Source organism: Varanus komodoensis, unplaced genomic scaffold (genome assembly GCF_004798865.1).
Source record: "Varanus komodoensis strain SLA01 unplaced genomic scaffold, ASM479886v1 scaffold2, whole genome shotgun sequence".
Lineage (NCBI taxonomy): Eukaryota > Metazoa > Chordata > Lepidosauria > Squamata > Varanidae > Varanus > Varanus komodoensis.
Window position 1 is genome coordinate 52,645,849 of NW_025335568.1, and position 15,846 is coordinate 52,661,694.

Sequence of the window (15,846 nt, forward strand, 5' to 3'; positions counted from 1 at the left end):
CTACTTTTGATATGAGGAAGGTCCACAACTGGATTCCTCAACATCATTTGCTTGTTCTAGAAGCAGCCACATTGGCACCTAATTTGTATCAGAACTGTAAAACAGGTGGTTGGGTGAACTTAACTCTTCCTGCTATGCAGATCCCCAGTTGGAAATTGACCCTGTCCCTGAGCTGCTTTTGGCTGTGAATGAGGAAGAATACAGGCACAGCACTGTCTTTACATTTGACCTTTTGCATCTAATAGCTATGAGCAGAGGTTGAGCTGCATCAGATCAGTGTAGGGGAAAAGGTTGGGACTCCTTCTCACCACTCCCAGATATAAATCGGGTGTCTCCACAGCTGCCTTTAAGAGAAGAAAAGCAATAATATCATGGGAAGGCCAGTCATGGATCTCCTTTATTACATGTATCTGGTCCTGAGTGGGCAACTTGTACCCTGTATACTGATAGTAAACTCAATGGGATCATTTCACTCTGTGATATTTAGTTGCAGGTCTCACTTACCAATTTTCTAAACAAAATGTTTTCCTAAAGACCTTATGCAACCCTTTAGCCTTCTCTGAATTTGGTTTCCAAACTTGGCAAGGCAGCTGGTGCAGTGTAAGCATAATTGATGTGATTAATAAAAACAGTGTTGCTCCTTGTTTTGATCTTTGTATTATCTTTTGTTTTGAATTAGATGGCCTTCGAAGAATATTGTGTCAAGTTGGCTTACAGGAAGGACCAGAAGGAGAAAATTCTTCCCTTGTGGATAAACTAATGCTGTCTGATTCAAAATTGTGGAAAGGTGAGTTCTGTGTATGCATTTCAGAAAACTCCTTGAGGCACAATTCTGCTGCACACAAGCAGCTTAGATAAACTGCAGAGCAAGAAGCAGCTTGGAAAAGGGAAAGACCCAGACATCTAAAGCTTCTTGCAGGAGGGCAATCTAAGGGGGAAAGTACTGCTCAGGAGGGCATAAGAATATGCATGGAGTGGTATGACCGCCAGCTGTAGCCAGCACAACTCTCAGCCAAACAAAGCGATGGTAACTTCGTATCAAACCAATTGCACTTTCATATTGCTGAACCATTTGCATGTTTGGTTGAGAGTGTCATGGGATGCTGCTGTATGCTGTACCATGTTTTGTGTAGTCTGCTGGGCATCACTTCCCCCTTCTGAAAGCCTTCTTGTTAAGGTACCATGGAGGTGCTGCTATTTTGAGAAAAACAGGTATGAGGCTGTAATTCTAAACAGACTTACTAGGGTGGGGTTGTCCAACATGTGGCCCATGGGCCACATGCAACCCCCAAGGCCTTGTTCTGCCGCCCTGTTGCCACTAGAAGACCCCCATCTCCTGCCCCTTGGAACCCAGCAATGGCACAGGCATGATTGCAGCAATCCTCCTGAGGTCACTGGTCTGTCCCGCTCTCTTCCTGAGACTTGCAAGAGCTTGCCCCAGCAGCCCCCTTGCTAATCCAGATGATGAGCACAAAGGCATTCATCAGCAGGAGCACGTGGGGCATGTTGGGGAGAGTTCATTGGCTCAAGCACAAGAGGCTCAGTGTGCCAGTTCCAAGAAGAATGGAGGGGCCGGGAGGGTCACATGGGAGGGTTTCTTGATGGGAGAAACAGGGAAGAAAGGGATGGGCCATCCCAGAGGAACAGTCAGTTTGCTTGGGCTGTGGTCAGAGCAGGAGCTGCCTGTGATCTCTGCAGGTGCACAAAGTGTTCTTCTGTATTCAGTGTAATTCATTGTGTGGCTACCAGGCTCCATGCCTTGTGGCCCTTGAAGTATGAAAAGTTAGATGGCCCTGTACATTGAGAGCAGTAGGATGCACATCTGATTAAACATGCATATCACTGTGCTTGTAAAGCCCCTTTAGGTCAGACAACTAGACTCCATCTCTTTGGATTGTGACTTGGGCAAACAAAGCTCTGGAGCGGTTGTATGTGGGGCTTTTTCCTCACATTGGCACTGAGTGCTGAGTAAACATTTCAGAGTTCTGCACTCACACTACCTTTTCTACTATTGTTACCGCAGCATTTTTCTCTTCAGAACTTGCTGCACACTTTAGACCAGAGCTACTCATGTTTCTATGATTGCTGTACTATAGGAGCCCATATTAACATGTATCTCTTTTGAAAAAACAACCGCAGGAGCTAGAAGTGTGTATCATCAATTATTCATGAGCAGCCTACTTATGGATTTGAAGTACAAGAAACTTTTTGCTATCCGGTTTGCAAGAGTGAGTAACTTTCTTTTTTCTAATGAAAAATACTTTAAAATGAAGTCAGACATTTCAAATGGAGCATGGAGGTTGTAATGCTAAACAGTAAAGAGTTCTTCATGTCTAGGTGCTCCGGGACACATGTAGCAATCTGTGTACTTTCAGGCACTGTTTACTTGAAAAACTGCATGTGCAGAGCTAGCTTTAAACTTAAAGTCAGAAGGGCTGTTCACATATAAGGGTGGTCTTTAGTAGCAAATCATGGTTACTGAATTAATTTACAGGGATGCAAACTGTGTGCAAGCTGTTCCCAGTTTCCAGAAACAACCTATGAGTCTGCATTTGTAGGTTATCATGATGTCCAAATATGGGCACTTTGGGTTGTTCATGGGTTATACAAACCAAAGTTAACCGTGGATTCTCCTTGGTCAGGTTTCATAGGTTTCCTGCTGGAAACCTGGAACAGCTAATGTGCATCACACAGCTTCTCAGTTCGTGAGTTAATTGACCTACATTTTGCTGCTGAACAAATGCCTTTACAAGGTCAGTGTGGAAGCTCTCTGCTGCTGGATCGCTTTGGGTACATTAGATTATAGTAGAGTTTTAGCTTTGAAGTTGAATGTGGGAATATATATTCCTAAATGATTTGGAGGTCAGATGGTAGCCACATTTGTAGCAATATAGATCAAAATATTATCTAATGCAAGATATTCTCTTTGATATATACAGTTATGTTACTTTACCACCTGGTAAAGTTCCACTTCAAACCGATAATGTTTTGCGGGGAGAGAACTGGTACCTTTTTTCCTAGTAACTTTAAATGGTCAGAAACAGTATCCTATATCGCTTATGCACCAGCAGGATTCACTAACTAGTATAATAGTGAGTTAGCACTCATAAAGGAACCAGAAATGAAAGGAAATATTTGTTTCTGGAACAGGGCAGTTCAGCAGAGCTTGCAGAAGGTGCTCTACTGACATGTCACGACTGAGAAACAATTGTTTCTGCTCATACTCAGAATCCTGCTAGCCCAGCAAAATGAATAGGAGCTCAATGGCACTACGGGATACTGCCCCATGTAGTCTAACAAGTGTAAGCATTTTTATTTTCACTGCTTCCCAAAGATCTTCTTCATATATTGCCTAAGCCCAACAATATTTTCTATAACAACTGATGATCATGGTTCCCCTTATTATCTTCCTGTTTCTTGACCCAAGTTTGCGTTTCACTGATTTTTGCACCAGTACAGTTTCAACAAAGAATTTTCGCACCATAAACATTAAATTTAGACAACATCCAGTCAGTGCAGATTAGAGGTGAATTTCCCCTTGTTGTTTAGAATTACCGGCAGTTGCAGAGAGATTTTATGGAGGATGATCACGAGCGGCCAGTGTCGGTGACTGCTCTCTCTGTTCAGCTCTTCACTGTACCTACTCTGGTGAGTAGTGCTGCCCTTTTTAAACTGATAGCTGGCACCCTTTGCCTTTTTTGCCTCCTTCTTAATAGAATTATGAGCGATTGCAGAATGATTATGTGAAAGATGACCACGACAGAGAGTTCTCAATTGCTGACCTCTCAGTACAGATATTCACAGTGCCTTCACTTGTAAGTATTTAAATGTTGAATGAAACTGTTAATTGCTCTGACTCACTCAGATCTAACACAGGCATTGTTTAAATATGTATCCAAATCGTTACATGGAGCTGAAGTGGCCACAGCCTCTGGGAAAGAAAAACACGCTCTGTTCCCACATCAGGATCTAAATTACTGCTTGCTTCTGGGAGACATGGGTCCTCCACCCATACTGCATCCTGTTCTAGCACATCACCTTGGCTGGCAGGGAAAAAATGCACCTGGGGGTTTGATGTAACATTTAACGTTGCAGTTCCATCAAACCCAAATGTATATCACCTTTAACCAACCTTAAAATGCCGTGTGAATGATTGCTGTTTACTCACTGTTTGGATATGATAATCTTTGGCTACAGAGCCCATACCTGTAGGTTCAGTTGCTCTCATCATGAGGTGTTAAGCTAGTCCCGATCCTGTAAAGTTAAAAGCAGCCTTTCATAAGCTTGACAGATGGTGGTGAACAAAAACTCTAGTAGTAGCTGTAGGCAAAATCAGTCATCAAGGCAGGTAAGGGTGCTCTTGGTATCCTTTCTCTGTGATTTCTAAACATGGCAATGCACTGGAAATGCATTGTAAAATGTGACAGTGACTTTAGCAGTGGTCTCAGGCATTTCCCATCCTCCCCAGAGATGAGCTTTCCCATAAACATGCCCTTTCCCAATAGGTCCTGTTCTGTTTAGAATGTCACAGGCTCAAGCCACAGGCTCTGCAGCTTGCACTGCAATAAGACACCTAATAAGGTTGGACACCCTGTTGCAAGCTTTGCTCTTTGTTTTATATAACACCATCCATGTTTGTAAAATATTACAGAGCTTCTTGGGTGAAAATAGACAGATGGCTGCCCTCCAGGTGATTTACAGTTTAAAATGAGCTATGGTACAAGGCAGCTGGGAAAGCAGCAAGCATCACTTCTGCTGTATTGTTAGATGATTAGAATAGCATCAGTGTTTGTGTCAGGGTATGGCTGTTTCATGGGAGAAGTTCTGTTCTCGGGGACTCCACATGCTAAACAAAGGTGGACAAGCCATAACATCAATAACTTAGGTACAGTCCAGGGAGACTGCCCAGAACCCTCCAAAGTCGGGCATTCATTGTAGAAGGGCGGGGCACAGGGGTAAAGGTTGCCTCTGCACACTTCCCTTCTGCAAAACAGCTAAAAGGCTGATTTTGGCTATCTAACTGTGGTGTTTTGGAGGGAGAAGAAGCAGGCATATCACTGCTGCAATATGTCATATCTTGGTGGCAATGATCTCTTCTTCTTTCCATCCCTGGAAGGCTGCCCTAAACCCATTCTCCAAGGCCACTGTTCCTAATCTAAGAAAAGCAATCAATTAGTTGTTTTCCTAGCTGGCTGCAAGGTGGAGCTGGGTGTTGTGAGCATAAATCCCTACCTCTAATTTCGGAGCTGTTTTTTTCAGCCTGGGAACTGGAAATATAGGCTATCTATAGGATTGCTCTGCCCAAGCCTTTTAAATATATATGTTGTTGGCACAATTTCCATGAGCAGCATCTCATAGTATTATACTAAGCAGTAAAAATATTAACGTACTTAATGACTATTCATGAAATTTGTAATATTTCTCACTAGGAGCTTAATCTGAGTAAAATGTATTCATGCTTCTGTTAATTGGCCTTGAGGTTGCGGGCAAATATCTCTTTCTCAGGGCAATAGCTCTTTAGTCATATGGTAATATTCCTTTTGTATTGCAAACATGCATCTCATTTCACTGGCTTTGGCGCACATACAAAGAATCTGGAATGAACAAGTCAGCCTTGGTTGTTCAAAGCTTTGTTTATACCTGCAGGATTCCAGTGTTCTGCTCATAAAATTTCATCAGGTTTACAATCCTGGAGGAACAAAATATAAATATAGATGAAGCTACAAAAATACCAAACCACTGAAAAAGCATGAATAAAATAGGTTCTTTTAATGCAAAAATACTGAATCATGGCAGTTAACTTATTCAGTTGTTTTAGGCTGAATACATGTAAGCAGTATTTTAAATTAAATGTTTATTTTAATTTAACAAGATTCAGCACAAGTACCTTGGTATCTTCTAGATACATTTGAGCCATAGGGACAGCCTTATTCATCTTTAAAAGTTAAATACTAGCTATAGATATAGATTTGTAATATTTTATCCTGTCTTCATAGTCTTCATAGAGGGTCTTCCATTCTTACGGGGTCTTCCATTCTTAGGGGGTCTCCCATTCTAGAATTGGCTGTATTTTGTCCAAACTACTTTTTTGTAGAAATGGCACATCATGCTCCAATATCTTGGATGTTCCTTATTTCTTGGAGTCGTTCTTTCTTCTGTATAGCAGACACTCATTGAAACAAACTTAAAATGTATTTTGACATAGGCTCGAATGTTAATAATAGAAGAGAACCTCATGGCTACTATCATCTCAACATTTATGGACCATTTGCGACATCGAGATATTCAGGGCAGGTTTCAGTTTGAACGCTACACTGCGTTACAGACTTTCAAATTCCGAAGGGTCCAAAGCCTGATTCTGGATTTAAAGTAAGTTTGTTTAAAATTAATCAAACAATATATGTCTGCATAGATACACAAATCAGCTTGCAAACTTATTTCTGCTTTACTTAGGTATGTGTTGATAAGCAAACCAGTTGACTGGTCAGATGATCTAAGGCAAAAATTTCTGGATGGCTTTGATGTCTTCTTGGAGTTGCTGAAGTGTATGCAGGTAGGTAATTCTTTAAAAGTACTATATTAGTTGTGAAGAAACAAATGAGATGGTGTCAGTTACTGCTAGTCTTCCAATAACTTAGACCGTTTTATTTTGATAGATTTCACTGAAGAGTCAGGGTCCTGGGTGGATATAGTTTCTGTACAGCTATTTCTTTTTACAGTCTACTGTGTTGACCAGGGGTGGAAAATCTTTTTCCTAGGATCTCTGGAGGGCAGAGCCAGATTTGATGACTGTTGGGGCTTGCAGTATGGCATGATGCCTAGTAGTTTACCTTTCCCCCCTCCTACCTAATCCATCTGCATCTGTCTCTCCCTTTCCAATTTTGCCCATCTCACTTGAAATTAGAATGAGCGGGGCTCATTATGTGTTGCAGTTTCTTCACACCACTTGTAATCACGAGGCAGAACCTGCTGGGTCTTAGCATTGACCCTACCCTATTTTATTCACATTTCCCTTTTAAACTCTTTCAAGGGTATGGATCCAATAACCCGTCAAGTAGGACAGCATATTGAAATGGAACCAGAGTGGGAAGCAGCATTCACGTTGCAGATGAAGTTAACACATGTCATCTCAATGATGCAGGATTGGTGTGCTTTAGATGTAAGTTATATTTTGTTAATTTACATTCAAATAAATTCTGATTAATAGTATAGCTAATGTTCTTAAGGCTTTTGCAAAGGACACATAGCTCAGTAACATGATTTGTTTAAAAATTTGATGCCTCTGGGAGATGAGGGAAGAGAGAATGCCCCCCTCCACTATCCCACTCAATTCTTGTTACTAGCCTACTAACAGGAACAGCCTTTAGTAGCCTGTGTTTCTCTGCTACCATCAGAAAAGACTATCAGACTAGTACTTGTTTCTTTTTGTTGGCTAGTGACATTTGTAGGCTCACTCTATGAGGGTGAATGAAATTTTCATTAGCATCACTCTTACGCTCACCGCATCTAATGGAATCTGTCTGATTCTCACAGCATTTCTTCTTTTAAATGTGACTGTGGGCCATTGAGAATTGAACAGGATAGTGGAGGGGGCAATCTCTCATCCCTCACCTCCTACAACCCCCTCCTCCCACACATACTGTTTTCTGTGCTTGTCATAGAGAAAGAGGCTTTGCCTTCCCTGCAGCTTCCATGGAAATGAACCAGGCTGGTAGAGGAAAGATGGAGTGATCCAATTCTTTTCCACCAGCCCCATTATACACCTGCAAAGAATTCTTGGTGGTTTATGTCTAGCAAGGAAGTTTTAAAGATGAAACTGCTTTAAATTTATTTTATTTGTTTTTATTTAGAACACCTCTTTTCTGATACCTTATTCCAAAAGCTCTTTGACTAGCTAATAAGGGTTTAAAAATACAATAGCACAACAGCTGTAATAAAAATAAGCAGAACAGCTCAAGTTTCTTCATGCTAGGTCAGATTAATACACAGTCTTAAAAGTTTAAAAAGTGAAATGCCCTTGGCAAATTGAAAGGGTTTTTATTTGGCTGGGGAAAAAATCTGAACATTCCAAGATTATTATCTTGTCCATAGCAGTGCCCAGTCTTGGGGATAGTGCTGAAAAGGGCTCCTGGGAAGAAACATGCTATCTGGGCAGGTTCATGTGGTTAGATGGTAATCCTTAAACTAGATTAGGCTACCCCTTCGATTAGAAGTCTGAAATTGAAAATGATGCAAAGACAGATATCCTTTTGCAAGCCAACAAAAGCTCTTTTGCTTATAGAGAACTGCTTTTGACCTAGCAGAACAGTATTGTGTGAAAGGTGAGGTGAAATTCACAAATTTTATTCTGCTTGCCGTTATGGACAGGAATAAGATATCAGGAGACTTAGGAGAATCCTTCAGGATTCCAGAAGTACAAACAGTCTTCAGGAAAAAAAAGCTGAAGGGGTTAAGAATCCCCAAAACATCCTAAAGAAGATTGGGTGTGCTCACTGGCCACAGAATAAAGACTACCTGGGGGAAATTGGTGGGGGTACATTGCCCTGTTGGATACTGCCCCCAGCTTCTAAACTGTATAACCAAGTCATAGCATATTTGTACTCAAAGGAGATGAACAGAGTAATTCAACATGAGTGGAATAAGTTGCACTTGTTATTTCTGTTGCACAGATACTAATGGAAGATGTTGCACAACCAAATATCTAGCGTTGCCTCTGAGTTTGCTAAGGGTTTGTGAAACTGCGTGTCTCTACACTTAAAAAACTGTTCATAGTTTAAAGTAGGAGCTGCAACAGAAAGTTACAGAGTGGACTATGCCTCTTCAATTCCCTTCTTCAAGATTCTTAATTCTATTCATTTTGCCTCCTGGTTTTCCAGTTTGCATGTCCCTGCTTATTCAGTTCCACAAGCAGCCCCTCCTGCCATTTAATTTGTGCAATGAGAATTTAATGCTTCCTAGTGGAAGCCCTGAAACCAGTGGCAACACTAGTCACTGAATCAGGGCAGGTTGGAAGAGTTCCCTTATGTGAGCACTGATGACCTGCACCATTCCAGAAACAAGTGATTTAACTGGTTTCCAGTTGCTTCTGTTGCATAAGCACTAGGCACTGCTTCTGGATTGGAATCAGCAGGGCATAACAGAATGGGTGGGCACAGCACTCCCACCGGATCCTGCCCTGTGTCTTCCTTCAATGAACTGCGTTCAACCTTTATAGGAAAAAGTGCTAATTGAAGCGTACAAGAAAACTCTGACTGCATTGATGCAATGCCACAGCGGTTTTACTGATGGAGAGCAACCTATTGAACTCAACATGTGTGGGCACTCAGTTGAGACTATCCGATACTGTGTTTCTCAGGAAAAAGTTAGCATTCATCTCCCAGTTTCTCGTTTGCTTGCAGGTAAGAACCAAAACAATAGGCTGTGTGTTAATTTTTGAAGCTCTTTATGCAAGTAGAAAGACTCAAAGTTTAGGTATATTACTCATTATCATAAATGTGAAATTTGTCATCCCATTGCTGCCATCATTTTTTTTCTCAATAAAATGAACTCTAGTCCCCTGCGTAATTTTTGATAGTACTTCAAAGTTTGTGGTATGGGCTTGTAGGCTGCACAGTACCGCTTGCTAAATTATATGCATGGCTGATCTGTTAAGCGTAAATGCACAAAGTTACTTTTAGCTGTAGTACATATTTTCTGTACAATTGAACCAGATTTGTTGAAGTGTAAGATACCACTGGTTGATCATTATTGTGTAAACTATAGCTTAGATATAAACCAAGATGCTAGACTTGCCACTTTGACAACACACAAAAAGTCAGTTGTGTTTTGTCCTAAAAGCCTCTTGGCAAGCTCTCTCTTTTTGTATTCACACGCAAGCTGAAAAAATGTGACCTGTTGAGATTTGGCAGGCTGCATATATGGCTTATGTGCTGCATATGATCCTAGGGGCTCAGAGGTCTAGAATTTTTTCAGCTAGTTAAATGTAAGCTTTCAAATTCCCAGTTAATTGCTCAGAGTATTCTAAAATCCAAACTGTGTCCTGTCCATGCTGGTGGTGATACATGCTTGCTTTGAGGAAATGAAGAATTCATAGGAATTAACTGAATTCATTTTGTATTGTCCAGAAAAGCAATACTTCTTGATGTATGTATGAATGCTGCAATCACATATTTAGTAAAGAACATTTATGTATATGTCTAATAAGATGTGATCATGTAGGAACATTTTGTTCTAATTCATTTAGAAACTGATGAGAAATTGCAGCCACAAAATTTTGGCAACTGCAGTTGCTATTTATCTCAAGGGGTTTTTGGCTTGGCTTCTTCACGCATGGTAGAGATGTGCATATAGCTTTGTTTTGTTTAAAGGCTTTTTTTAAAAATGCAGGTTTGCATGTGCTTCTGAGCAAAAGTGAAGTGGCATACAAGTTTCCAGAACAGTTACCAATGGTGAGTACAAATCAGGTAAATGTGTGACTGTGATGTGAGTAGTTCTTTAAGTAAAATTCCTGTAGACAAAAATTGTTGATGGTAATAAAGTATAATCTCAAACAATACTATGTTTAGAAAAAGTTGTTTTGGTTATTGCTTAAATAATCCTGAAGATAATAGCTGCCTGAATGCCTTTGGAGTAGACTTGCATTTGGTGGGTTGCTGGGGGTTATTTGGAAATAAGAATTGGCAGCTGGGGTATTGGAGAGATCTACACCCTTCTACATGGTGCTCTGCCTTCTTACTGGCACACTGGATAATGCAGGATATTGAGATCAGATTGTTACCTTGTGCTTAGAGAAGCTGGAGAGCTTGTGAAAACTTCTTTAACTGTGGTTTGCTTGATTTTGCTTTAATGCTTAAGATTTAATACAAATCATTGGTTTCACATCCAAGCAGGTAGCTGTTTCTTAATATACATTAAGAATTCCAAATGTAATACTTGAACATAGTTAAGGAAAATAAGCAAAGTTGATTGAAGCCAAAGGATGTTAAAAGTGAACATTTACCTTTTTTTTTCTTGGAGAGGTGGGATTGGATTTCTTCCCATTGATAAATTATCTCATAAGGGCCTGACAATGCACAATTAACATCTAAGGCTTTTTATATGTTTAATCAGAGTGAACTTAGTCCACCTATGCTAATAGAACATCCCCTACGATGCCTAGTTCTGTGTGCCCAAGTACATGCTGGAATGTGGAGAAGAAATGGGTTTTCACTTGTTAACCAAGTAAGTTCAAAATTTTACTCACCTCCTTCTTGTGTGAATCTGAGAGTCATGGGGCAATTTGAAACACTTCCTCCTAAAGAGTTACTTGCCCTAGATAAGCAGTTAGCTGCAAAGCTGTGTTGTACTGCCTTCTATAAACATGTTAACCAGGAAGCAAGTCTTGTTGAAGTTGGAATTTTTCCCACTGTAGACCCATATGTCAGTGAACTAGAAAAGTGAAGTTAAATATTTGTGGGAATCACTCTGAATGACCCCCTTAAAGGGCAGCATATAATATTTAAATAAATAAAATATTACACATTAAAGAATTTTTTTTAGTTTTTAAGAGAGCTTAATGAAAATACCAAATATGTTGGAAGTTTAAATACTACATATGCTGTTAGTGGCTTATCCTTATTTTATCTTATCAGTCATCCAGCTACTGATAAATGGGCTGGCAATGCAGCCTTTTCAGAATAGTCTTGAAGTAGAATATTCTTGCCCACATAGATTTGTATATAAAAATTTACTGTTAAAACAGTACTGTGCCTTCATGGGCCCAAGTGGCAACAGTACATCTCTATTTTTTCCAGTTGTTATAACTTAGCTTGTCCAGCTTGATTATCAAGTCTTTCCCCACAGTAATTACTTCCTGATCTAATATAGGTTCTGCATTTTATATCTTGAATTACCTATTTATAAATTATGAACAATTCTTTCTCCACCAGATATACTACTATCATAATGTGAAATGCAGAAGAGAGATGTTCGACAAAGACATAGTAATGCTTCAGGTAGCTTTGTTTAATGTCATTTACAGATATGTATATACTTGTATTCTTTCCTATTAATGCAGAATGGTTGTATAAAAGGATATCTATACCCTGAGATGTCACTGATATGATTATCTTTTAAAAGGAAGTTTTTCAGATCTCACATGTTCTTATATTTTTGTGATATTTGAAAAAAGGATGTCGCTGTATGATGTCTGAAAGTCCCTCTGCTATATGGTATTTTATGTCTGCTTAAATGTTTTCATTGCCTAGTTCAATGGCAAGATTACGATCCTAGAAGTGAGTCCTGATCATGTAGTAAAATTCCCCATGATCACCTGCCTGCAAGAGGGGACTGTTTTTCTATTACTCATCCTCTTGCATGCTTCCACACCTGAAACAAATCTGCATGCGCACAGGGAAATCTTTCATATTTCCGGCTCCCATGTTTGTCTTATGAAGCTGCCATACTTGACCTGTGAAAACATCACATATGAATAAGTTTTAAACAGAAGTAGCATTATAAAATACCCAACTATGAAAAGCAAAATTTTAGTTTGATCCTTGTTTTTAATGTAGGTGTCACATGAATAACAAATTAAAAGGGCAATAGTCTGAAGTGCCTTTCTTGGGAAAAGCTAAAGATCCAGGTTCATAAATTAAGGCAAGCCATGCTGTGCATCCCATATTTCCAAAAAGTATAGTAATCAATTTTCAAAGAATGCAGATGTCTTGTATAAATTATCAGTTTATTTATTTATTTATCCTATTTATCAGTATAAATAAGCACATTCTTTTTTTTTTTTATAGACAGGTGCATCCATGATGGATCCAAATCACTTTCTTATGATAATGCTGAGTCGCTTTGAGCTTTATCAGATATTTAGTACTCCAGATTATGGCAAAAGATTCAGTTCTGAAAATTCGAATAAGGTAGGTTATGGCTATTGCAAGTTTCATTTAAAACTTTTAAAAACACACTTACAATTACAAGGTGCTGAACATTGGACAATATTGTAATACATTTAAAAATATTTGGAAAACATTCCTTATCCATTAATTCCCCTGCCCCTTTTTCTTTCAGGATGTGGTTCAACAAAACAATACACTAATTGAAGAACTGTTGTACCTAATTATAATTATTGTTGGTAAGTTTGCATTTATTTTGGTCAGTGTATTACAAATTCAGTATCTTTGGAAGCCTAGATGGAAGACCTCCTGTGTGTGGAATTGCATTATGATTCCATGGTATGCTATTTTTTCTGTTTGGATTGAGAAGGAGCACAAATATGAGGGACAGAAAATTCCTCTTTTTTGCTTCTTAACACCACTAGTATGAATAGAAATGGGAATTGCATGTGAATGTGTTCATTCCCTGTTCAAAGTTCTACCAGAATTATAGTCTCTTGTATTTTTCCCCTTTCTGCATGTAATATAAAGTGGTCTTGCATCTAGGCAAGCTGAAAACATGTGTGAATTCCATGTAAAAAGAATTTATCAGAGTTTTTTGATTTATTTTACAGGAGAGAGATTTGTTCCTGGTGTTGGTCAGGTCAATGCTAGGGATGAAATCAAGAGAGAGATTATCCATCAGTTGAGCATCCGACCCATGGCTCACAGCGAATTAGTGAAAGCATTACCAGAAGATGTGAGTCTCATTAAAAATGCTTTCAGTACATCTTTATAAGTTGGACTTTGGGTGTGCAGTACCCTCAGTGTTAAGTGACAGAAGTCTTCTCTTTGAAGTCAGGCAATGGATGAATTATTATTATAGGACATAAATTATTTTTAGGGAACATATATAACCAGTGTGCTCTTGTCTTTTTCCACTATTTTATAGTCCCTAGAAATTAATCACTGTGTCATCTTTTCTTAGTAGCTTGAAGGCATTTTATTGTTGTTGGAACTCAGACACAGTGTGACAGCTTACTGTGATCAATAATCAAATGTATGGAAAGGGAAAGGTTCAGAAACATGGAAAAGGACATTAATCAAGTTACTCTGTATCTGCATGGCCATGTCCTAGATTAGCAAATATAGTGGTGTGCTATGGCTGCAGCAAAATCTCACAGTAGGGGAAAGTGGCCAACCACAACGGAAATGGTGGTCTTCCCCAGCCCTTACCTGCCACTATAACCATGTTTGCTTTCAGATAGAGGACACAGTTCTGAGAGAGAGTTAAACATGCTTATCACTTTCAGATTGGCCAATGTAGTGATGATATGGAGATAGTAGCATTTCAGGAAAAGTATTTGGGAAGTAGGAGCCAATCATATGTATGTCTAGTAATGTACAATTTTCTGTTTCTTTTTCTGTTATGCAGGAGAACAAAGAGACAGGAATGGAAATTGTGATTGAAGCAGTTGCTTGTTTCAAGTAAAGCCCTTCCCACTATCAACTTTTTAAATGTGTAATGTAACAACATTTTGTTGCCCAGTTACTATTGCTTAAGGCTAGTCTTAAGTTTATTCTTACAACAGTATATGGACTAAATCATCTCAAAATATACAATGAACCTAACATCTATGACAAAAATTATAGGACTATATCAGTCTCCCTTACCTGACAGATTATTGTTCACCAATATCTGGTTCTAATGTTACTTTATGCATAAATATGTGAAAGACAATATTACATGGAAAAATATTCCTGAAGGACAACCATATTAGATTGTTGCAGCAAAAATGTCTCTTAAGGGCTAAACCAAAACAGGAGTTCTGTCGCTTTCTGTCACTCAGTCCACACACCTGCAAGAAGCAGCTAATCATGCATCTCTTTAGAGGACCCTACTACTACTTCTGGTGGACTACTTGAAAAGATATGATTGTGCCTGAACCACATACCTCATTCTCAGCTTTTAAAGGATTTACTGTTTCATACTCATGGAACTTTTTAAAGAAGCAATATTCAGTTATTGGTGTATGCATTCTAAGTTTGCAATTCTGTTTTAGGAAGCCGGGACTAACAGGCAGAGGACTATATGAGTTGAAACTAGAATGTGCTAAAAATTTCAACTTGTATTTTTATCATTTCTCAAGAGCAGAACAATCTAAGGTAACTATGGAAGATAAAGTGATTGATAGTGATGTGACTATAGTGGCTCTCAAGCTTTGTATTCAAGGAATGCTGGGTGTGCTGTGCTACTATTTGACCCTGAAACAACGAATTCTTCATGGATAGTGCTCTTCAGTTAATGTGCTGAAATGGAAGAGTATGTGCATAATAGCAGAATTTAGGGCATTGCTGCGTCAGTGGTTGCATAGCATCATTGTTGAATAAACAGAGAGGAAGTGTGTTCAATCCTAAATGCCACTTAAGATTAAGTTGATGTTTACAACAGTAGAATGCAAGCCAGTGGTATGGCTTCTGTGAAAGAAATGAGGACAGTGTGGGTGTGAGTGAGAACATACAGACAAGAACTGTTGTTGGGTTTTGTTTTTTTTTTTTGCTTTGCTAGTCACGAAGTCGTGTCCGACCCATCGCAACCACATGAACAACATTCCTCCAGGCCTTCCTGTCCTCCACCATCCCCCGGAGTCCACTTAAGCTCACACTGACTGCTTCAGTGACTCCATCTATCCACCTCATTCTCTGCCATCCCCTTCTTCTTTTGCCCTCAATTGTTCCCAGCATTAGCTCTTCTCCAGTGCATCCTTTCTTCTCATTAGGTGGTCAAAGTATTTGAGTTTCATCTTCAGTATTTGGCCTTCTAAAGAGCAGTCAGGGTTGATCTCTAGGACTGACCGGTTTGATCACCTTGCGGTCCAAGGGACTTGCAGGAGTCTCCTCCAGCACCACAATTCAAAGGCCTCAATTCTTTGGCGCTCAGCCTTCCTTATGGTCCAACTTTCACAGCCATACATTACAACTGGGA

General features: G+C 39.4%; 1 protein-coding gene across 4 annotated transcripts in view; it reads left to right on the forward strand.

The window, feature by feature from the left end:
• The window catches only part of UBR2 (ubiquitin protein ligase E3 component n-recognin 2), a 68,524-nt gene that overhangs the window by 23,679 nt on the left and 28,999 nt on the right, over positions 1-15,846 (forward strand). For 3 of the 4 annotated variants that reach the window (XM_044429695.1, XM_044429692.1, XM_044429694.1), the window contains 15 exons: positions 680-787; positions 2,140-2,228; positions 3,717-3,815; positions 6,206-6,369; positions 6,454-6,553; positions 7,031-7,159; positions 9,215-9,398; positions 10,387-10,448; positions 11,110-11,220; positions 11,928-11,993; positions 12,783-12,905; positions 13,057-13,120; positions 13,496-13,620; positions 14,296-14,348; positions 14,924-15,026. In XM_044429695.1, the coding sequence (XP_044285630.1) occupies positions 680-787; positions 2,140-2,228; positions 3,717-3,815; positions 6,206-6,369; positions 6,454-6,553; positions 7,031-7,159; positions 9,215-9,398; positions 10,387-10,448; positions 11,110-11,220; positions 11,928-11,993; positions 12,783-12,905; positions 13,057-13,120; positions 13,496-13,620; positions 14,296-14,348; positions 14,924-15,026 (1,580 nt within the window). Of the gene's footprint in view, positions 1-679; positions 788-2,139; positions 2,229-3,549; positions 3,649-3,716; positions 3,816-6,205; positions 6,370-6,453; positions 6,554-7,030; positions 7,160-9,214; positions 9,399-10,386; positions 10,449-11,109; positions 11,221-11,927; positions 11,994-12,782; positions 12,906-13,056; positions 13,121-13,495; positions 13,621-14,295; positions 14,349-14,923; positions 15,027-15,846 lie in introns of all 4 variants that reach the window. The other variant, XM_044429693.1, reaches the window with a different exon arrangement.